Consider the following 23,760-nt stretch of genomic DNA (forward strand, 5'->3'; position numbering starts at 1 on the left):
GTGCACAAACTCAGTGTTACCAAGTTTGTTACTTTGGCTGGTGAGAAACAGATAACCAAACAAATACTATTTATCTAGCAGAGAAGATACAAGTATTGTGGGTTTGAGCATTCCAGTTTGATTTTTAAATGGATTTTTAGGTCTCATGCTCTTGAGTTTGTGCGCTGGAATGCTGGTTATCTGTTTCTCACCAGCCAAAGTAATAAAAAAATCAATCACATGGGGGCAAGAAAAGCAAGGCAATGTTGTTAGGTTGTTTTTTAAAAAAAAAGCAAAAAAAAACAGCTAAATGGTCTTGAGTCAGTCAATAGCCTCTGAGTCAGCAATGTTCACCTTGGGAAAGATTTTCCAGGAGCCCAAAACAAAGGGAACAACCATCCAGCTTGTGTGCAGCATCCTCCACAGATGCACAGTGGCCTGCCCTGTCCTGGATGCCCCAGGCATGGTCTGTTTTGGTGCAGGGAACCACACCACACCTGGATCTATTAAGCTGGTTCCCAAGATGAGGTGGGAGCCCAAAGGCATCTAGACAATTCCTCCTGATGATGATGTGGGAGTTCTTGATAATGGTAGAGTGTTCACCACTGTCTAGACAGGATTTCTGCTATGCAGTTGGTGGCTTGCAGGGTGTTGTCAAGGTTCCTTCCCCACTCTGGACTTTAGAGTACAGATATGAGGCCCTGCATGTGAACTCTTAAACTGAATTACCAGCTTAGATCTGTTTTTGCTGCCACCACTCCCAAATACTAACTCCCTTCCCTGGATAGTCTTGAGAGACTTCTTCACCAAGTTCCTAGTGAACACTGATCCAACCTCTTGGATCTTAACGAGAATTTAACCATCCCCCCTCCTTTCCCCCACCGATTCCTGGTGAGTCCAGATCCAATCCCCTTGGATCTTAAAACAAGGAAAAATCAATCAGGTTCTTAAAAAGAAGGCTTTTAATTAAAGAAAGAAAGGTAAAAATCATCTCTGTAAAATCAGGATGGAAAATAGCTTTACAGGGTAATCAGATTCATAGAGCCCCGAGGAACCCCCTTTAGGTTCAAAGTTACAACAAACAGAGGTGAATCCTCTTAGCAAAAAGCAACATTTACAAGATAAGAAAACAAAGATAAAACTAACACAGTTCAGAAAGATTTGGAGAGCCTGGATTGATGTCTGGTCCCTCTTAGTCCCAAAACAAAGAGCACACAAACAAAAGCCTTACCCCCACCAAGATTTGAAAGTATCTTGTCTCCTTATTGGTCCTTTGGGTCAGGTGTCAGCCAGGTTACCTGAGCTTCTTAACCCATTACAGGTAAAAGGATTTTGGTGTCTCTGGCCAGGAGGGATTTTATAGTATTGTACACAGGAGGGCTGTTCCCTTCCCTTTATAGTTATGACAGGTGTGCATCCAATATATCGGGGTGGGCAAACTTTTTGGCCTGAGGGCCACATCTGGAAATATAAATTGTATGGCGGGCCATGAATGCTCACAAAATTGGGCTTGGGGTGCAGGAGCAGGTAGGGCTCTGGTTTGGGGTGCGGGCCTTGGGGTGGGGCCAGAAATGAGTTCAAGGCGCAGGCAGGGACTCGGGGCTGGGGGAGTGGGGTGCAGGAAGGGGTGCAGGCTTCAGCTGGGGGTGTGGGTTCTGCGGTGAGGCTAGGGAGGAGGGGTTTGGGGTGCAGGAGGGTGCTCTGGGCTGGGTTTGGAGGCTAGGAGGGAGATCAGGGCTGGGGCAGGAGGTTGGGGCACAGGGAGAGGCTCAGGGGTGCAGGCTCCAGGTGCCTTAGCTCAAGCAGCTCTCTGGCTCCTATGTGAGGTGCAGCCAGGTGGCTCTGCATGCTGACCTGTCTGCAGGCACCGCCCCTACAGCTCCCATTGGCTTCGGTTCCCAGGCACTGGGAGCTGCAGGGGTGGCACTTGGGGCAGGGGCAGCGGGCAGAGCAGAATCTGCTGTGCTGCCCCTATGGTGTAGGAGCCAGAGGAGGTCCATGCCGCTAATTCTGGGATCCGCATGGAGTGGCCCCTGACCCTGCTCTCGGGCCAGAGCGGGGCAAGTCCCAGACCGTGCACCCCAGAGGGAGCTTGAGGTTTGGATTAAAACAGCTGGCAGGCCAGTGATATTGGCCATAGTTTGCCCACCCCTGCTATATATCCTTGAACACTGGCAAAGGTGGTATTTGCTGTTCTTTGGTGCTCAGTTTGTTGGCTGTATTCTGACATCTGCTGTTTGGGGCGGGGGGACTATTAGGCTGGCTTCAGTGTGCCAGTTACCCTTCTCCAGTTAAGCTGTGTCCAGTACCCAAGTGTGGGCAGAGTTCAACTAGCTGAGCATCAGAGAGGGAGCCTCGAACAAGGTAATGTCCCAGGAACAGAAAGCTGCATGCACCCACACTCTGGCTGCAGCTGGCAGCCTCGGGCTGCATTGCAGGCCAAGCCTGGCAGCGCTGGGCCCTTAGGATGTGGACTGGACAGCACGTGTCCAGCCTGAACATGGCAGAGTCCTTAGCCACCTTCTACCCCGACGGCTTGGCCTGGCTCGGGAGGCCCAGCCTGCAGGGCAGGGTTCGCCTGGGCCTGGCTCGGCTTGCGTGGGACGGGGTACCCTGGCACGAGTGGGCCGAACTCAGCCTGCGTGGGCAGAGCCGCGGTAGCCTGGCCCGGGCCGGGATCGCTGGCCCGGACCAGCCGATCGCTCCCGCCCGGGAACATAAGGTGACCGGCCGGAGCCACGGCGCGCGCGCCTCCCAGGGGTGGGGCAGGGGGGTTGGTTCCTGGCGGCTGCCGTCCAGGCCGGGCGCAGCAGGAAGCGCGCGGAGGTGCCGCCGCGATGGAGTTCTCCGAGGAGACGCTCAGGACGCAGCTGGTTAAGGTGCGCGCGCGCGCCGGGCTCCCGCCTCCCCCGGCGGCAGGGCCTGGCCCCGGCAGCCACGCGCTGCCCCTCGTTGGGCTGGGTGGGGGCGCGTGGCTCGCTGCCACGCCTGTGCGAGGCGAAGGGGCTCTGGCCTGTGCCGCTCCGGGAGCCGGCGGGAGGGAGCGGGCATCAGTGGGCGGGGAACTGCGGGTCACCCCCACCCCAGAGTGGACGCGCACCGCCGGATCACCCACCCCCCACCCCGCATCACCTCCCAGCCTCCCTAGTGCGGTGGCTCTCAAACTTATCTGCTGGTGACCCCTTTCACGTAGCGCTGTTTAATATATTTAACACCACTGTAAATGCTGGAGGCAAAGCAAGGTTTGGGGTGGAGGTTGACAGCTTGTGACTCCTCCATGTAATAACCTCCTGACCCTCTGTGGGGTCCCAACCCTCAGTTTAATGAGAACCCCTGCCCTAGTGCATCTGCATCCCTGCTCACCCCTCCCTGAGTGCACCCTCTGTTCAGCCCCCCCCCGCCCCCACTCGGATGCCCAAGTGTACTATTTTCTCATTTTTCCAGTGTAGCTACTAGTTCATTGAACCAAAGTTGAGCTGCAGTTGTATGATGCTTAGGTGCCAGCGTTGGGGTGTCAGTTCAAATTTCCCATGATCTGGAGCACAGTATCGAAATCCTGGAAGTGTGAACAGTCCCAGATGTGCAAAATTGTTGGGGAGGATAAAGAATCTGGAGGGCAGCTTATGGAGAGGGAATGGTCCAAAGGAAATATCTGAGGTCTGGTTTTGAAAAGATATTAGCCCTCACCAATAACTATATTCATACCACATTTCAAACTTTAGCAGTTCCTGCTGTAAATCTGCCTTAAAATTTATTTTTTTAAAGAAATGTTTGGGTTTTTCCTCTACCCTCACCCAACTCAACCGCTGTATGGATTTTGCTTGACCTCTCCAAGATAATTGACTTACGGATGGAGACTAAGCACTTAACATTTCAATCCAAAAGGTGAATTTTCCAGGCACTTTAATATGTTTGTGAAAAAATGGTTATGAAAACCCTTTAAAATGTGAAAGCCATTATAGAGTTTGCTGTTAGCAAACAATGTAATTATTTGGCTTCAACTTTTTCATATATATTTTAGAAATATATAATTGAAGATGTTGGTATGCAGATAAGATTATGCATGCCATGGAGCAATCTGTTTGAGAATTAATTTAATGGCAAAACTGTTTGTTATAGGTAATTATTAGCTGCCTCCTCCTGCCTTCTCTTCTCTTATTCTTCCCCACCTATCCTGTGCAACCAAAGAGGTAGTCCTTTCAAGTTGAAACATCCTTTTATTTGTGTACAGTATAAATTCCGGGATCTGACCATAGAAGAACTGAAGAATGTTGTTAAGATCTACCCAAACTTCAGATTTTCCATGAATACATACAGTAAGAATCTGATCTAGTTACTTTGTGTTTTTCGACAGTTGATGATTGTGTGGAACTCTGACTTTTCATAGGTTCTCTATCTACACTGAAATTTATCTAAATTACTGTCATTTTCAGTTTGTCTTCCTAACTTGATATCATGTGATTTTTTTTCAGTAGTTCATTTCCTACAGTACTTGTTGTAAGTTACCTTCACCAAACTAATCAGTGTTTTTTTTAAAATGAATAAATTATAACACATCAGTGATTATACAAATTGGTAATTTAATGGATTCCATGTTACTGTTCCAGTTCACTTAAGCAAATTTAAACATAGTTTGATGGATTTACATTGTTAAAGTAAAAACAAAGAGGAGTCCTTGTGGCACCTTAGAAACTAACAAATTTATTTTGGAATAAGCTTTCATGGGCTAAAACTCACTTCATCAGATGCATGGAGTGGAAAATACAGTAGCAGCTATATATACACGCAGTACATGAAAAGATGGGAGTTGCCTTCCTGAATCTCCCCCAGCTAGAAGAAAAGTCCTATTGACGCTAGCCTTACAGAGAATGAAGAAGAGCAGAGGCCCCTTTTGGGAGGGATATGCAAGCTGATAAAGCACTGTAACTTGAGACCACAATGGAGAAGGTCAACAAGACGCACATAAAGTTTCCTTAGTTTTGCAGCTGTCATTACTCTTCCAATAAAGAGTGATACCAAAGGAATAAACAAATAAAGTAACATTCTGGTTTTTTTTTTTAAAAAGGGAGGGGGGATGGTCACCTGTGTGAGTTTAATTACTGTGTGTACGATCTAAGTCTGTGGTGGGCAAACTACAACCCGGGGGGCCACATCCGGCCCTTCAGACATATTAATCCAACCCTCAAGCTGCCACCCGAGAGCAGGATCTGGGGCTTGCCTGCTCCGCATATTCTGTGGCTCTGCATGGCTCCCGGAAGCAGCGGCATGTCCCCCCTCTGGCTTTTATGCGTAGGGGCAGCCTGGGGGCTCTGTATGTTGTACCCACTCCAGTTGTCGGCTCTGCAGCTCCCATTGGCCAGGAACTGCAGCCAATGGGAGCTGCAGGGGCGGCGCCTGCAGATGGGTCAGCATGCAGATGCAGAGCCACCTGGCTGCGCCTCTGCATAAGAGCCAGAGGGGGGGACATGCTGCTGCTTCCAGGCGCTGTTTGAGGTAAGCGTCACCTGGAGCCTGTACCCCTGACTCCCTCCTGTACCCCAACCCCCTTTCCTAGTCCTGATCCCCCTTCTGCCCTCTAAGCCCCTTGGTCCCAATCCAGAGCACCCTCCTGCACCCGCAACCCCAGCTGGAACCCTCACCGCCCCCCGCACTCCAACCCCTTGCCCCAGTCCAGAGCCCCTTCCACACCCTGAACTCCTCATTTCTGGCTCCACCTCAGAGCCCTCATCCCCTCTCACACCTCAACCCCTAATTTTGTGAACATTCGTAGCGCACCATACAATTTCCATACCCAGATGTGGCCCTCAGTCCAAAAAGTTGGTCCACCCCTGATCTAAGTACAAGGAAATAATCTTTGCAGTCACATTTCACTGGAACGTGTCCATTTTCAGCATACATCTTAGAGTTGGAATCAGTAGTTATTTAAATGTGGAATGAAGCAGTATGGGTAATACTTAGAATTTTGTATTTTTAAAAACAAAAATCCTCTAACCACTTTAAAAAAAAAAACAAACTTGTTCTCAATTTCAGCTTTCAAAGACGGATCCCTTAAAGACCTCTTGAATTTTAGTGGCACTATTCCAGTGAAATATCACGGTAAGGTTAACAACTGATAGACTGTATTTTCTATACCAATGCCAAATACCATGGTAAGACATTGTGTACATTTAACAGTATATTTTCCTGATTAGTCACGTAGAGTCTTGGAAAAGGCTTCTAATTTAGTACAGCCGAGAAGGCAGAAATATCATTATTTCCTTTGCAAAGATGGGTGACCTGGAGAGTCTCCATATACCACACAAGAGTTGGATTAAGATCTCTCTTTGAATAACTTGGACTGGGCTTGAAAAATCCACTTGCTTTGGTCATCAGTGTCTGGGGTCAAAGCTATAACTGTTTTATTTTGGTTTTTTAAGATAATTTCCATATGTGAACATAGTGTAAAATGATCCAGTGCCAACTAAATGTGCAGATAGACAGCTCCAGTGCCTCTGCTGCTGTTCATAGCTGGTCAAGCTGCAGCAGTTGCTAATCACCAGAACAGGGGTAATCAGTAGACAGCCTGTAGGCCAAATCTGGACTGCCACACTCTTTTGAACAGACCCCGAAATCTTTTTATTTACTTATTATCATTTTTTTTAAATTTTCTCTGGAGTCTGGGCTATACTTTGACCAAGAAATTTGGACCTTGACAAAAAAATAGACTATCCCTGGTCCAGAGTCTTGGGGGAAGGAAGAAGCTCTGAGGAACAGCAGTGGGTGGCACTAGAGCCCTTGTCTGCGGTGGTGGGAACAACTTGAACAAAGGCTGAGGAAAGGATAGAGTAGCGGAGATCTCTCCTCACTCTTGCAGTAGGCAGGAGGCCATGAGGTGAGAGGGGAGAAAATGGAAAGGAAGAGTGCGCCTCTCCTTACTATCGGCCAAAGGATTGGAGTGTGAGATCACTTCTAAAAATATTTTAAGTAAAGTTGATTGACAGGTAAATTCTGTACACCAATGTTTTATTCATTTACATTTCTGAGGTTAAATTGCTCAGATTGGCTTTAGTAGTGGGAATGGCAACGTGGCCACCTTCAAACAGGATTACATTAATGTGAACCAGAAACCTTTTAGTTTGTGCCTGGAGCATCTACACAGAGGAGTTGCAACCTTTGTAGTCCAAACTGCAGGGCAGTGTGGATACCCTAAAAGTTGACATACTCCCAGTTTCATACCCTAGCTTGCCACACACTAACCATGTAGACAAGCCCTCAATTTACCTAAATCAACATTAGCCACTTTTATTCTAAAATAAGAGTGCCCTCACATAGACTTTCCCTGAAATAACTAACTACATATTAGAAAAGTGATTTAGTTAACTAAGTGCAAGACTGTGGAGATGAGCCCTTAGTCCTCAGGCTGGTGGGTGTTGGGTAAAGTCTTCATGCCCTGTGCTTGGATATGCAATGTTCCCAGATAATTAGGACTCTTCCTTGAACTTGCTATCTTTGAAGTCTAATCATAAAGCACTTAATAGAGTCTCCTCCTCATTAGCTCTTTGTTTCCAAGGTTATATAAACCCTAGAAGAGTAAATAGATTGCTCTAAGAAGTTCCTTTGATCTGACAGACTTATTTGCTGGCAGAGCTCTGTAAAAGAAATGCTTTATATCTGACAGGATTTCAATCAATGATACTTAATATAGCAGGTTTGGTAGGGATAGTGTAGATCAATAGCATAAATAATCAAAGCAAATAAAGTGCTATATTTTAAGAAAAACTGAACACGCAATCATGTTTTCAGCATGCCTTCAAAATGCGGAGGTCATAATGCTTTTTGTTCTGTGTCTAACAGGTAATTCCTATAACATACCAATTTGTTTGTGGATTTTGGATTCTCATCCTTTTGCTCCTCCCATTTGCTTGCTGAAACCAACTATAAACATGGAAATCTCTGTGGGAAAACATGTAGATGCACATGGCAGGATATACTTGCCCTATCTACAAAACTGGAGCCACGTAAGGAAAAACAAATTGAAGGAAGAATACATTATATTACATACAAATTAATGCTCATTTTTTTCTCTTTGCCTACATTGGTTAATCTTAAATGTACAGTCAATGACTATACAGACAGAAGCAGAAAGTTGTTTCCCTTTAAGTAGTAGCCTTCAGCCTGTCAGATATTATTATAAGGAAATAATTTTCAACTGAGGGGAAAAAAGGGGATTAAAGTTGTTTCTGTTAGAAAGAAGAATAAACCAGTTAAAGAAAATGTGTCAAACATCTGTTAGTGCTGTGAACAATGTCCAGAATTGTGTAAGATGAGGTTATATTTAGCAAGTGCAGTTTTTCAGTAAAATTACAGTAACTGATGTAATAGCTTTGTCTCAGGTATGGACATTATTGCAAAATGGAGATTGTTTGTTTTTCTGGGAGTGACGTATATAGAAAGTCCAAAAGCAACTTTAGTTACCAAGTGGATATCTTTTATGAAATGCAGTACATAGGTTACTTTAAACATGTGGTTGTGAAGCCACAAAAAATAATTTAATGAAATCTTTTTTGTTTTGTTTTTTTCAGCTGACTTTTTAAGATAAGTAAAACAAAGCTATTGAGTTTTAGAGGGGGAGGAGAAGGGGTGATGCGTGTCATTTTCCTACTTAATGAAATGGGAATCTGTACCTGGTAATTACTGATTCATGCCCAGTCCTTATTTAGCTAAAAAGTCCATTGACCTCAATGAAAGCTTTGTCCAAATAAAGAATGCAAGATCAGGCTCTGATGCACCTAGCCTGAATCTTATCTAATGAGTTTTTTGCTTTTTTTCTTTCTGTGAAGTAGGCTATGTTTTTGCTACAGGCTTCTGCTGGTATGGGTGTGAATATCTGTGATCTGTGACCGACAGAGCTGTGCCAGCAGAAGCCCCTAGTGTAGGCACAATTATACTGAGAAAACTCTTTTAATGGTATAGCTTGTTTTGCTTGTGGGAGTTAGTTTTACTATTCTGGAACAAAGGCTTTGCTGGTTTGCTGCATCCACACTGGGAGTGCTTTGCCAGTAAGGTTATTCCTATACCGATAAAGTGCTCCATGTAGATATAGCCTTAACCTGTATTTAGTTATAGATGCTACTGTATCAGAGGCTTTCATATGTCCAATTGAGTTGGTGTTTGGTATCTTTAATTCAGTCTCTCTGTTCTCCACTTTTCTAATGCATACTCCCATAGTTACACATTTATATTTGTGTTAATAAGGTTTTAAAAATAAAATAGAAATATACTCACTGGCAGTGCTTCCTTTCCTCTATCTTAAAAGTTGGTTTGAAAGGTTGATATTTATAGTTGGGCTAAATGTATACAGGGATTCTTGATACCTGCTAATAAATTGCTGCAGTTTATGGGCATGCTGTTTTATCATGATTACTAGTAAAGATTGTAAGTCTTCTCCTATACGTATGTATTCCAGCCAAAGTCAATTATCATTGGATTAATCAAAGAAATGATTGAAAAGTTTGAGGAAGAGCTACCTCTGTATTCAGTATCATCTTCTGATGAAGCCAAGCAGTTAGAACTGCTATCCTATATTGCAAAGATAACTACAGGTATGTAATTTTTTAGCAGATCTGAATCAATATCAGTTTTATCTATGCTTTTAGCTATTTTTATTTTATCTTTTCAAGGTGGACAATAAATATTACTTAAAACCTGTAGTGCTTACGTTTTCCTAAAACTAATTATTTTTCCTTTACCTTTCTGAGGGCATAGCTGATTTACATGTTCTCTTACGGATAATGAACTTTAAAACCGTCTTTCAATCTTTTAAAAACACTTTCTGCAGTAGTATACATTGGTGCATGTAGTAGCATCAAAGGGATTATTATTATTTGTATTGTGGTAATGCCTACAGTTGCCAACCAAGATTGTACTAGATGGCTTACCTATATGTAGCTCACTAAATATTGCTTAGTGAGCTTTAATGTTAGTACTGTTTCAAATAGTGCTAACATAGCACTAGGGAATCCTAGTGCACACCACCAGGGGTTTACATGGACCAATTAATGTGCAACATTTTATTGAGCTTTAGAAGTAACCCCCCACTGTAATCCACATTACTGCTCCATGTATTCAAGGCCAGACACTGTACAAACCAGTTCAGAGAGAGTTTTCGTCCCAAAGATCTTAGTCTAAACAAACAAGATAGACAAAGAGTAGCAGGGGAAATGGACGGTGTACAGAAATTAAATGAGTTGTCCAAGGTCACACTGCATTTCAGTGGCAGAGCTGAGTACAGAGCTGGGGGAGGATGGTTAATAGAGAAGATATCTCTTTGAATTTTTTTCCTTGCTGATGAAAAACTTAATTTAAATGTAAACTGTAAGAATATAATTCTGTGGAAAAAATGTCTTACTCAATGGAAGCCTTGAAAAATTAGTTTCCATAGCCTGATCAGTGTATTGGAGAAAACACAGTAATTTGATTGCTCATACTCGGGCATTATCTTTCACATACAGTACATGCGCTTACACTGTCTTATAAAACCAGCAGCTGTGATTGTTTGGTTTTATTAATTTTAGGTGAAACTGACATTAATTCAAAGACTGTGGTGGATGGACAGAAAAAAGATGGAGGCTTTAACAAAGTTACTGTAATTGGAGCAGGAGACCTTGGCATTGCTTGTGTACTAGCAATTGCAGCAAAGGTACTTTCTCATTTTTAATAGAATAGCTATTAAAATTGTCTAGTGCAGGGGTCGGCAACCTTTCAGAAGTGGTGCGCCGAATCTTCATTTATTCACTCTAATTTAAGGTTTTGCGTGCCAGTAATACATTTTAACTTCTTCAGAAGGTCTCTTTCTATGTCTATAATATGTAACTAAACTATTGTTGTATGTAAAGTAAATAAGGTTTTTAAAATGTTTAAGAAGCTTCATTTAAAATTAAATTAAAATGCAGAGACTCCCGGACTGGTGGCCAGGACCCGGGCAGTGTGCGTGCCACTGAAAATCAGCTAGTGTGCCGCGTTTGGCACCCGAGCCATAGGTTGCCTACCCCGCTCTAGTGCTATTCCTATAATGATCTCCAACCTAGTTCTTAGTGTTTAAAATTCAAAACAATGACTTCATTTTAAGTACTTTTAATGATTTGTGATGTTGCTTCTCTAGTTTACCTTTTTCCTATTTAAAGATATTAAATTAAATTTGAAATATGTAAAAGTTATTTTTAATCATCCTTTATGGGGTCTGACAGTCAGCTGTTAGTTATAAAACATCTTAATGTTGAGCACAGATTCTTCAAAGCACATACATTTGTAGTTAAGGGAGATTGTCAAGATTGTGCCCTAGATATTGTTGAGTTCTCACAATATAGGGCATTTCTATATATGGTCAGTATTTGAGCACAATAGTCAGAGTTTTGGCCTTCACTTTGAATGTCTGAGTGCAGCCCTCCTAAAATGGGTTTTGTGTATGTGGTTTAATATACTATTTGGCAATGAAACTACTAACACAGAAGTCCAATTTTCCATTTAACATTACACAGTCATTGGTGATTTGGGTGTGGGCTGTTTTGGGGTTTTTTTTTTGCAACACAATTAACATCCTTTTTAAAGTGAGATCCAATCTCAGAAGCATATTTTTATCAGAATAAACTACATTTTATTTGTCGTAGAGCTGAAATATATATATTTGTACAGGGTGCTGCAGACCAGGTAGTTCTCTTGGACCTCTCAGAAGGTGCAGCAAAAGGAGGAACAATGGACCTGGATATCTTTGCTCTGCCAAATGTAGAGATCAGCAAAGGTACTAATTTTTTTTATAATGTAGTGGAACATATTACTGTATGTTCTGTATTTTTATTTAGCTGTATACTTAAATATGTATTTACTTTATGGGAACCAGATCACTCTAGGGAGTGATAGAAACTTTAACCTCTGGGTCATTCCTTTAAATTCATTTTGGGTCTTTAAACACCCATTATCTTCTGACAGTTTCTCACCTCCTGAAGTGGTGGCTGCAGATTAAGACTGTGATATACGGGTGGCATGGTCCAGGGAAGCTGGTACTGCTCCTGTCCAATACTCTAATCTGTTCTGTTTTTAGAGGTTTAGATCTCTTGTGCTATCAATCAGGCACCTTCTAGCTGCATTCAGTTCATTTACTAGATATATTTTTTTAAGATTTTTTTTTTTAGTGGCTGTCCATTTTCCACCTCATGCCAAGCCACCAGAACAGATTCTTTGATACAGTGTCAGCATCCTTGACTCTGAGCTGGAAGGACAAAAAGAACAGAGCCCCTGTGTGAAAGAAAGAAATGAAGATAAAGATCTTCACCAAGAATCCAGGATTATCAGGATGCAGTGCTCTGATACTATAGCAATGGCCCCAGTATAAATACCTAGCTAAATGGGGGTTGGAAAAAGGAGAGAACTTCTTTTTTAGAGATCCAAATAAATAATGGCAGGAGAAGGATGTTAGTTTTTGCTTCTTAGTTTCTTAGCAAGCTAATGTAATATATGGTAGCAATGTCCAGTTGTTAGAGTAGGAGCCTAGGGGTCCAGATTCCTGGTTGTCTTCCAAGCTATGCAGCAAGCTCTGTATGATTGTGGGCAAATTGCAGCCTGTTTCTCTGGTTTCCATCTATAAATGGGGATAACATCAACCTCACATGGTTTCTATGGGGCATAACTATTTGTAAGATATTTTGAGATCCTTGGATTAAGGTACTGTAGAAGGATGCAAAGTACCCTTATGTAATAGGCAAAGCAGTTCCAAAACAAAGCTCTGTATATACTTTCAACACAGTAGATCGGGGATTATGATACATAAAAATATCTTTCTAGTTCAATTCTACTGTAGGAAAAAAGCTGTTAACTTAAAAGTTCTTGCAGAAAGGCAAACAAAATAGTTGTGTGTTGAATTGAACCTACATATACTGGTTTTAGTATGGGTCATTTAAAACATTTTTGTGCCAAGTCTATCTTAACATATCTCTAATTTGATAAAATGAGACTTTAAAAAAACCCTCAAAAATAACTTTTTTATGTTTATCAGATTTTTCTGCTTCTGCTGATTCAAAAGTGGTCGTGCTCACTGTTAATTCTCTGGGTAATGCTCAGTCGTACCTTGGTGTCATACAGAGCAACGTGGATCTATTCAGAGGAATTGTCCCAGCAGTAGCACATTATAGTCAAAATAGTGTGCTGCTTGTTGCATCTCATCCAGGTTTGTTGGTATTTTACATGTATTTTTTTTTTGTTCTGATTTATTTAAAGAATATCCTATTGCCTGACGTACTCTACTGAGCAGGGAGTCAGCACTCCTAAATTCTAATCTCAGTTCTGAGATGGACTCCCTCTTCAGACTTGGGCAAACCACTATATCCATGTGTTTCTTTATATGGAAAGGCTGTTGGTAAGATGTTGTCTTAGTCATAGTTTAGATAAGGGGGGGAAATGATAGTATTTTTTATATCAGAAGTCTTCTTGCATATGTTTTGCTTTTGTCTATTGTTTAAACCTCATTTTATCTAGAGTCTTAAGATATGCCCATCTACTGTAGTCAGAGCACCTTGCAAATGTGTTAGTAACAAGATTCTCTCTCTCTCTCCACCTATGCTGTAAGGATATATACACACAATATGATCAAAACTTCTGGTTGATAGCCCCTTACGTTACCAGTAAATACTTAGCCCATTGTTTCTTTGGAGACACATTCATAATTATAAAGCTATCATAATTCCATGATCTTGTGTCAGAATACTAAGTAAGTAGGGAAGGAAGAAGTAGACATGAACCGGCCCATCCGTGCACACTTAAAACATGTTACTATAACATGTTAGAGCAATTGGAAAGATTACCTTTTGCTCCATGCAAAACAGGAAAGTAGGGGAGACATTTGCCAAATGGAGAAAGAACTAACCTTGAAGGTGAGGGCTTGGTTTTTTGGGAGGGTGGTCATGGTGAGAGAAATTGTTTGAATTTCTGATGTTTTCTTAATATTTCACTCAAGCTATGACATGATTATTTTCAATGCCTGACTCATTGTTTTAGAAATGAGTAAGCTGCTGCTATTGTCCTGTATGCTTATACTTTGAGTTATAAAATGTTCAGGCTCTTGTTTCTTGAGTGTGAATTATAGTTTGCTGTTGTGTTGAATTTTGGGAGTAATTCTGTATGTTCGCAACATACTTTTGTACCATGTTTAGTGGAAATAATGACATATGTCTCATGGAAGCTGAGTGCATTTCCTAAAAGCAGAGTTATCGGAATTGGCTGTAATCTAGACACTGAGAGATTCCAATATATTATCACAAACTTGTTGAAAGCACAGACCATAGGAAAAGAGGCTTGGATTATCGGTGAACGAGGAGAAGACAAAGGTAAACAGATACATGATTTTGACTTAGAGTTTGAACTGTTCTAGAAAGGGGGGAAAAGACACATCCTATGGAGAGTGTTAGTGTTTACAGGGTGTCCCCCAAGATTCTAGGACAGGGTGGGAGCAAACAAGTATGTTCTCTGTGTGCCCCCAAATGGGGAGAAATGTATGGAAGTACAGCTTTGATTGTTTATTGGTATAACACTAAATTACATTCAAGATATTGAAGAGGGAGATCCCTTTTTCAGGGAAGGGAATGCATGGGGGTAAAAGTACGTGGAGGGCTGTCAGTTCTTCAGAAAATACCATGTTTTCAGAGGTGCTGACCCCCAACTCATATGGATGTTCACAGTAGCTGTGGTTGGTCAACACCTTTGCAAACTGGCTGTAATTGACTTCCCAAAGTGCACAGCAGAGACAAGAATGAAACCCAGGAGTTTTGGGTCTAGAGGAGGAAAATAGAATTGAGTTGAGTGCTCTTTACAAACTGGATACAGTGAGATTTAGCTTCTCCCTACATTTAAAAAAAGTGACCATATGAAGGATAAAGTAATTAAAAAAAACAAATAAACTAGGCTCTTTATCACATCTGCTTAAACTGCTACTCCACATAGAAACATCAAACTTTAATTCACGATTGTGCGGCATTTGCTCCTACACAACACAGCTACTGCTACCTTTCTGTTATGTGTCAGGTTTTTGTCCTCTTAAATTGAAAACCCTGCAGAGGTTGTCTTTTCTTCAGAGGAGGATTACCTCCCTTTCCCCTTCCAAAAGTTGTCCTCAGAAGAATGAAATCAATTTTTTGAAAAAGCAGTTAGGTTAAAAAAAAACCAAAAAACTAATATGGGCATATCATAAATGTAAACTGTAAAGCATTCTGTAATGGAGATTTCAGTATATATGAAGAATGGAAATCGCAGCTAAACTTTGGGGTGAACTCGGCTGCCTGGATGTTAAAGATATTGATAGGCCATGGTGTTTCATGGAGGGGAGATAGAAAAAAATGTACTGTCTTTAGAGTAACTTTTAATGAGAAGTCTGTTTAAAAATGTCAGTAACGCATTTTTATTATACCTTTGACTCACAGAACAACTTTCACTATCAGTGTTTTCACTGTATGGCTCATTTAAGTCATGACTTCCAGATGAAATACAAAAGACTGCTTTATAAGGAAGCAATAATAGATTTAATTTGTACAGTAGGTTTGTCAGTCTTCATGAATCTGGTCTCTGTTACACTTCAAACTATCCTTGATAGCTTATTGTAGCAGGTGGCTTTAACTGACTTGTCATTCCCAGCTTTCCTTCTATATGTTAGGCTAAACAATAATATATTTGTCTTTGAGTTAAAAAGAACTGAAAACATTATACCACATCAGATGCATTACACATTGAGGCACATTGGTTCCCTCTATTCTCTGCCAATCCTGATGTGCAGGACACATCTAAGAGTGAGAGAGTAGCTTGGTCTTCATGCTCATTCATTCTTGAAGGTCTCTCCTGAAAGTGAATATAATAGTTTCTGTGATCATTTTTTGTGTAGTTTGGATAACTGTCTGCTAAGAACCTAATATTCAGATCTTGAGTTGAGAATTGCCTTTCATCATGCTTGCCAAATTAAATGCACTCTACCACTGTTCCACTGTTACTTTACAGCGAAGTCTGAGGGAAAATATTTATACGCAAATTCTGCAATAATTGGACTGAACATAAAGGTGTTACCCAAAATTTATTTTTCTTTCGACAATATTCCTGTTTGAAATTATGATAGTGGGAATTGGTTGATTTTAAGGGAATTGGTAATATAGTATGGACCTTTCACCTCTAAGTTGCTTCAGAGCCAACTTGAGTTGACAGGAAACTACTATCTGGCAGCATATGTAAAATGAATGAGTGGATTCAGTCCTGTTCTTGGCAGATAAGTTTCCATACCAAATGTGATTTTTTTTCATGACACTTACCGTTCCCCTTCTGTGTGGTTTAAACAGAGATTAAATGGAAATGGAGACTGAACTAGCCTCTTGCCCTTAAAGTTAGTCCCTTTAGAGGGTTTAGATATGCTGACAAGACAGCGTGAGCAAGCTTACATAGCTATTTCCTGTGCTATATAAGGCTGTCATCCCAATAATAATCATCAGCCTTGCCTATACGCATACCCACCCACGCTGGTAGCAGCATCATGCATTAAGGGGGCGGGGAAAGATGAAATCCAAAAGTTGAAGTTGTAGGTAACGTTGTAAAAGCATATTAAAATTTAAGAAAGGAGATGGGAGTGAAGCTGTTTTTAAAAAACAAAAAAAAAACAGAGATGCTGAGAAATTTTAAGATAAAACTTTTCTTTCTTTGCACCAATGAGACAATCTTTTACCATATGTGTCTAACTTTGACAACAGGAGCCACATTCCACCATTCTACACAGTGTACTTACTAATGCGTAACAACAAATTCTGTTAAATCTTTATGTGGAGCATTCTTTTTGAACAATTTCTCTAGGCCAGTTCTGCCATGGAATTTAGAACCTCAAAAAGACACCAAACTGAGCTCAGAGCCTGTAGCAGAATGCACTTCAGAAAATCAGTTTAAAATTTTATCATTCCAATATATTATAACATTGACGAAAGTTTTTGAATTTTATTTAGTGCCTGCATGGCGTGGTTCTAACTTAGTAACATGTCATCAAACTGAAGGAGTAATGAATGATAACTCTCAGGAGCAGTTGGCGAACAGGTAACACTGTTACAACAGTAAACTTAAATTCACACTAACCCGTTACCAGAATAGTAGAGGTGTTTTTCCCCAATCTGCAGAATTCAGAATCTCTCAATAATATGACTTTTCTTTATTACTATGAGCAAGTCTGCTTTGAATCTTTCAGGTCATCGGTATACCTAGAGCAGTGTTTCCCAAACTTGGGACGCCGCTTATGTAGGAAAAGCCCCTGGCGGAGGTGGGGCCAGTTTGTTTACCTGCCCCGTCCTCAGGTCCCACTTATCGCGGATCCCACTGGCCACAGTTCGCTACTCCAGGCCAATGGGAGCTGCTGGAAGCGGCGCAGGCCGAGGGACATATTGGCCGCTGCTTCCCGCCGCCCCCATTGGCCTGGAGCAGCGAACCAGCCAGTGGGAGCCGTGATCGGACAGACCTGCGGACAGGGCAGGTAAACAAACCGGCCCGGCCCCCACCAGGGGCTTTCTCTACACAAGCGGCGTCCCAAGTTTGGGAAACACTGACCTAGGGTATATAGGGAAAAACTATTTTTTAGTTCTGAATTTTGTTTTCCAGTAGCTAAATATAGTTAAGTGGTAATGTTAATAGAATAAATGTGTGCTCCTTGAAACTGTTTGCAACACTAACACTAAAATGCCTTGCATCAGCATTTATTTGATGCAGTAGGCTAAACTGTTCATAATCCTAATACATGACACTTATTTAGTACCTTCTCACTGAGGTTTTCAAAGCACTCCTTAATCAAGAATACACTGTAGTGAACAGGGTATATATTTAACATTGCTTTTCATAGACATTAGGAAAATGTCTGCCATGATAACTTTTATTAAGTTAGCAAAATTTTACCATTTGCATGGAGGAATTAAAAAATGGTGATCTTTATAGAACTGGGAAATGAAGAATTGCTTTAGAAAGCAAGTTCTAGAGAAGTAGACAGCAGTGTTCATGTGCTATGTAATACTTTTTGTATGTTTATGGAATACTGTGTGTTGAACAAAACATGGGTAACTGAAGACATTTCTAAAACCACATTTTTCTCTGTTATGTAGAGCCATGGAAGTTCTTAAGGGAAAAGGTCAAAAGTCCTGGTCTGTTGGGCTGTCAATAGCTGATCTGATTGAAAGTATACTGAAAAATAAAAGAAAGGTTCATTCCATATCAACTCTGGCAAAGGTAAATATAGTTTTAATTTCATATATTTTTCTATTGTGCCTTTAATCCTATTACTTATGTTAATTGTAGCCATATATAGACCTTAGTCCTGAACAGCCATTATTGAGACAAACTATTTTAGTTACTTTCTTCCTACAACAGGCACCTAGCTTTTAGGATCCATCTGAAAATGAGCAAAAATCAATTACTGCACTCTGTAGTGGACTTTGAAAATATAGGAGTTGAGAGATGCAATATGTGCACTGGTATCCAGCTCACCACTGATGAAGGCTATTACCACAGTTAGTTTTGGCAGAATAACAGCTAGATATGTCATGGTTCAAAGTGCTTGATGTTGAATGCAGATCTCCCCAAAGGCCAAACGTCTTTAACTCCATTTACAAGAATCTGATGTAGATTTTCTCACTACTGTATTTGTCAAATCAGGAGGCAAACTCTTCTAGTTTCTCACTTTCTGATCAGGGAAGAGAGGATATGGTTATTTTTGACTCAACAGAATCTCAGACTAGATTTTAATTAAACTTTGTTCTAAAAAGCTTAATTAAAGCAATATGTTGTTTATATTAGAACACAGCATGGAAACATTTTTCTTTAGTAACAATAACTTTGCTTTACAAAGTCTGTGAACTTCCTGCATTGGTGACTGATCCATTTTGTGCCTGAAATTACAAAGGCTTATTTGTGTTTCATTATGTACACAAACTTAATTTCTTCCTCTCATCATGGGAACATTTTAGCACTTGTTATGTGAAATAGCTACTCAGGTATGGGAGTGACTAATAGTGTCTTGAGATGAACGTAAATTGTACAGACACTAGGCAAGATTTGAACAAAAATCTAATTTTATGTTAAACAAGACTTATAAAATTCCAACTAATTTTAGTTGCAGAATGTTGATGTCCTATTACTAAAATTTAAAAAAGAAGTAGAATATTTAATCTGCTATACAGTATTATAAATAACAAACTAAGCTATGCTTGTCAGCTAAACAAAGCATGTCTTGTGATGAATTATCCTTGCTTATTTAAATTTGTTAACGTACATAATTTTGTATTTTATAGTGGGCATGGGCAATGGAGATTAATGTACTTAGAGTTGTTTTTATGTACATTCTTTTGTCTTCACTATTTCAGGGGTGTTGCAATATAAACAGTGAAGTATTTTTAAGTATGCCATGTGTTCTTGGAACCAATGGAGTGACAGAAATTATCAAACCACTGAAGGAGGATAAGGTGGTGGCAAAAAAACTGCAAAGCAGTGCAGCATCGATTCATGACCTTCAACAGCAATTGAAACTTTAAACACAATGGAATCATCCAATATCTGCTCATGAAAATGCTGGGTTTGCTAAAGAAAAATGTTTCCCTGGTAGATATAGGTTTCTGCAAACGGAAGAATTATCATTTCCTTTCACAACTGCGTCACTCCTTCAAAGCATTAGTTAAACTATGAAACAAAGAGAACATCTCAAAATGGAAAGGTTTTTTTTTTATCCTGTAGCTTTTGTAGTCAAAACGAAGAGGATAATGTACAACTATGTTTTTTGTCAAAATTTAAGTAACTTTTCCTGCAGTCTTTGTTACTAAGCTATGCACCATGTAGGCCTGATTTTCACGTTCACTATGTTTCTGTTGTGCCCTCTGCTGGGACAAATAGGTTATAAAGCTGACTTAACAATCTATTTGGAAGCGTCTCTAGTGTAGGGAGAATCCTTGCATGGTGTAGAGCCACTACAGAAGCAGTATGTCATCTCCCTTGTAACCTTCAATGTAGGGGGCATGACTAGAACATCATTGCACTCCAGCTACTCAGTGCAGTAAAGCATTGACTAAAATGATCCTCATGCTTAGCAGACACGATAAAGGTAAAGCACTTTATTGTTTTCATGTAATTGAACTTGACACTAGAACACTGCTAGGAAAAACGGAAATTTTTTTTTAATGATACACCTTTGAGCTTGAGCTTTTGGGCATTGTATATGAATGCTGTTGTATGTTCATTTAATTGTCTGAGCTTTTTTTCCTAGAATTTTTCTCTTTTCTAATTGTTTTGTATGTTTTACAGACACTTTAGGTGTTTTTATGCTATATTTTAGAAATAACTTTTTTGTTTTAAACAATAGAGGTAAACCAACAAGTACAGCACTGGTACAGATACTGTACACAGTAGTAAGGTGTTTGTGTGCGGGGAGGTGGGAATAAAGGACAATCTGACAGTTGAGTACTATAGAAGTAAATAAGGCTTGGGGGCATAATTAATTCATGGAAATATGATTCAAAGTCCATTGATGTCAGTGGGCTTTAGATCAGGCTCATAAGGAATAAAGTGAGGAAAGGCAACTGAATCTGAGTAGGGAGACACCCCTGGCTGACAAGGGTGAGGGGTGTACAGAAAAAGCAGGATACTAGTGTTAAAATAAACCAAAAAAGAACGCATGTTGATAAAAGTAGTTTTATTGACTTCGTAAATAATCTTTGCTTGTTCATTATGTTACACTCCTAAAAGAAAAGTAGTATTTTCATCTTGTGTGTAGACTTTAGTAGTAAATTGAATACTAATACCAAATACAGTAAAGGAGAAAATGTGGACCTAACTCTTTAAAGTGCTGGTATGTATTTCTTAAAATACCATTGAAGCTTTATGTTGGTAAAGATACAATGTATGAATGAATTAGATTGATGATACACTTCTTGTGCCTTACACTTATACCTCAGAAAGGGCCCAGTCTTGAAGAGGCTTACTACCCTCACAACCTTTTGGGCCGAATATGTATCATTTACAAGTCCAGTTTCCATTGTAATCGATGGGAGCAAGATTTAGCTCATTGACCTCAGTGGGACTTGTGATATGCTGAGTGATCTCAGGATTGAGAACAAAAATAGGAAAACAACATTTTCTTTAATGGGATCGCCATTCATATTGCCTGAAAATTTCTTAATGTTTTAATCAGTGATGTTTTGTACATAGTGATTATTATGATGCAACAGTTGAGCTGGTGGTTTAAACATAATTGAGCTCTAGTCTCTAGCTGGACTGGTTTTCTTTTTAACTTACTAAAATCATCCTGAATGAGCAATAACTAACTTTTCTTAAAGTGTGCATGTAAACTTGTTCATAAAGAGGGCTACATTTAGCTAGAATAGATCATTTTTGTACCTTAATGCTGTATCTTATTTTGTTAAAAGCTGCAGTCCTCCTATAATTGGCACTTTTGGGGATAAATGGTACTTAGTGCTCATAATTTTTAAATATATTAAATACCATTGTTCATAAGTTTCCAATTTTTATTTAAAAATAAGAGATTGCAGCTTTAAAAATACATTACATGGCACTTTACATTGTTGTAGGAAGGAAATTGTCTATAGTCACTTTTAGACTAATGGCACTAAAAGGCATCTATTGTATGACACTTATCTTGTTCTTCAGAAACAGTGGGAAAAATAGTGTTTTAAATGCACGAAGTACTTGTAAGATATGGCCTCCTATTAAGGGCCTCTAAAATGGGGATTTTAGTTGGCCAGCCATTTCCAGTATACTAAAACAAAACTCTTAAAGTTGATATCTAGGTTCAGATATACTGAATTCATGCAACTCGTACATTGCACTGTTTTCCTACTATTCTGTATTTAAAGTATGGTTCTTATGCATTGAAGGTGTCATGAAGTATCGAGTTGTTGTACTTTCATTCAAATCTGTTTTAAATCATGACTCTCGTGCCTTGTGGTTCTCAAGATCTAATGATTCTTGTTATGCCTCTAAATGAATTACTTATGTGAAGGCTGTTCTTAGAAAAATTAATAAAAAATGCAGTAGACAATAGGACTTGAATAGTGATCATGCGCTGTCCAAGGTACCATAATAAAGAATCTCAGCTAAAGAAAATCATCATGCACCAAGATAATAGGAGATGCTCATTAACTCTAATACTATGTTATGGTAATTATGCTCTTGTATTAAAATATTAATCACAAATCAAACAAAATGCCATTTGTAACTACCCTTGTAGTGAATGGGAGAAATGTCTTGTTGCTTATAGCTGTCAGCAATAAGCTTCCTCTGTATGCTGTTATAAAGTGGTATAATAAAGGATACAGAACTTGACACCTATGCTGTCTATATATTAGTCTATTCTATCTTACGGACTCATTTCTCTGTGTAGAATTTAGCATGCACAGGTGTTTACAGAAGGGGCTGCTCTCCTGATTTGCTCTTGTGGCTTAAAGAGGAGGTAGTCGAGGCAAAGTGTGGCCCAAATCTAGTCCACTAGACTTTTGAACAGACCCTAAAATCTTTGTATATACTTACCTTTAATTATTATTTTCTTCTCTTCTTGTCCAAGAAATTTGGACCTTGACAAAAAAATAGACTACCCCAGTAAGAACAGGGCCCAAATGATACTCTGTAGTAGTGCTGTGGCTGGCAAGGGCTTGTGAGTACGACTTGGAGGCACCTCTTGTTCTCAGGTGCATGGATGAAGGTGAACTGGACTTGCTGGAGGTATTGGTCCCCTTGCAGTCTGGGTGGTGCTGCCCCTGTCGGTGAGGCCCGGTCTGCTGTTGCTGCAGGGTGGACACACTCTTTAAGGCAAGGTCCCTGCAAGGGAACCGTTCAGAATCGGTTCAGCTAAGTCGCTTTTAAGCTGGTTGGAGCTGCTTGTAGACGTGCTGCCCATGAACCACTTTCCACCTCTTGCAGGCTCGCGAGCAGTTCTCGCGGCCCTGCTGCGCCCCTGTAAGTCACATGACCTTTCCGAAGCGCTCATCCCTGGCAGCGGGCCAGTATTACCTGTACTCCCCACTGTCACGTGACGAGGGCGAGCGCCGCCACGTTCGGAAGTGACGTGAGGGCCGGCGGAGATGGGTCCTGCCGGAAGCGTGGAACGCGGTGAGCTTCCTGTTTATGCAGGAGGAGGAGCCGGAGGCGCGCGCTAGGCCGCGCTCTCCTCTGCGCCGCGGCAACGGTAACGGCGGCGAGTCGGGGGGGCGAGGCGGCCATGGCGCTGTCCGAGACGCAGCTGAAGAAGATGCTCGCCAAGGTAAGCGGCCGCTCCCGAGACTCTGCCGCCTGGGAAGCGCCCCCGGCAGCGGGCGGCCTGGTCCGGTCCGTTCTGGGCCCCCCGGAATATCTTCTAGAGCCGGGGTCCGTCCCCCTTCGACCCTTTCCCGGGGGTTCCCGTCCTGGGCGTCTCGCTGGGGTGGAGCCCGGAGCAGCCCGACGAGACCCGCCCTCGCCGGCTATTGTGTAGGGAGCCCTCGGGGCTTCGTCTCCCACCCCTGGTGTGTCCCCGGCCGACGCGTACGGCGAGCCGCCCCTCCCCCCACCCCCGCGTGCGGAGATGCAGCGCCGAGTCCTGCCGCTGCCAGCACCCCACGGCGGGCTAGGGGGCCGCATAGGTGTCTCTGGGACAGGAGCCGGCCCTGCCTGGTCTCCGCCCCTGGGGCCGAGGTGATGTAGGAGTCAGCAGAATTTAGCTGCTTTGGCTGCCTTCGTCCATCGCCAGTAGCTGGAAAAACCACCCCCTTTGCT

The 23,760-nt window shown here is 41.4% G+C and overlaps 2 protein-coding genes across 5 annotated transcripts in view; both read left to right on the top strand.

Annotated features, from left to right (window-relative positions):
* The first annotated feature begins 2,766 nt into the window (after positions 1-2,766).
* UEVLD (UEV and lactate/malate dehyrogenase domains) lies at positions 2,767-22,335 on the top strand. Of its 3 annotated transcripts, none has more exons than XM_050956620.1 (12): positions 2,767-2,858; positions 4,211-4,295; positions 6,010-6,075; positions 7,813-7,976; positions 9,425-9,560; positions 10,533-10,657; positions 11,650-11,755; positions 13,007-13,177; positions 14,160-14,333; positions 16,974-17,061; positions 18,111-18,234; positions 19,368-22,335. In XM_050956620.1, exons 1-12 carry the CDS (start codon positions 2,817-2,819, stop codon positions 19,533-19,535), a joined length of 1,449 nt encoding a protein of 482 aa, XP_050812577.1. In that variant the 5' UTR covers positions 2,767-2,816; the 3' UTR covers positions 19,536-22,335. The 3 variants fall into 3 exon arrangements, with proteins under 3 accessions (XP_050812577.1, XP_050812579.1, XP_050812578.1); XM_050956621.1 differs by lacking the exon at positions 2,767-2,858 and adding an exon at positions 3,153-3,864; XM_050956622.1 differs by lacking the exons at positions 13,007-13,177; positions 14,160-14,333; positions 16,974-17,061; positions 18,111-18,234; positions 19,368-22,335 and adding an exon at positions 12,147-12,995.
* Positions 22,336-23,127: 792 nt separating this feature from the next.
* Positions 23,128-23,760, top strand: part of TSG101 (tumor susceptibility 101) — a 50,994-nt gene continuing 50,361 nt past the window's right edge. The window contains exon 1 of one of the 2 annotated variants that reach the window (XM_050956623.1): positions 23,128-23,269. In XM_050956623.1, coding sequence (XP_050812580.1) covers positions 23,228-23,269 — 42 coding nt within the window. In that variant the 5' untranslated portion in view covers positions 23,128-23,227. The remainder of the gene's footprint in view (positions 23,270-23,760) is intronic. The other variant, XM_050956624.1, reaches the window with a different exon arrangement.

This window comes from Gopherus flavomarginatus, chromosome 5 (assembly GCF_025201925.1).
Source record: "Gopherus flavomarginatus isolate rGopFla2 chromosome 5, rGopFla2.mat.asm, whole genome shotgun sequence".
NCBI lineage: Eukaryota > Metazoa > Chordata > Testudines > Testudinidae > Gopherus > Gopherus flavomarginatus.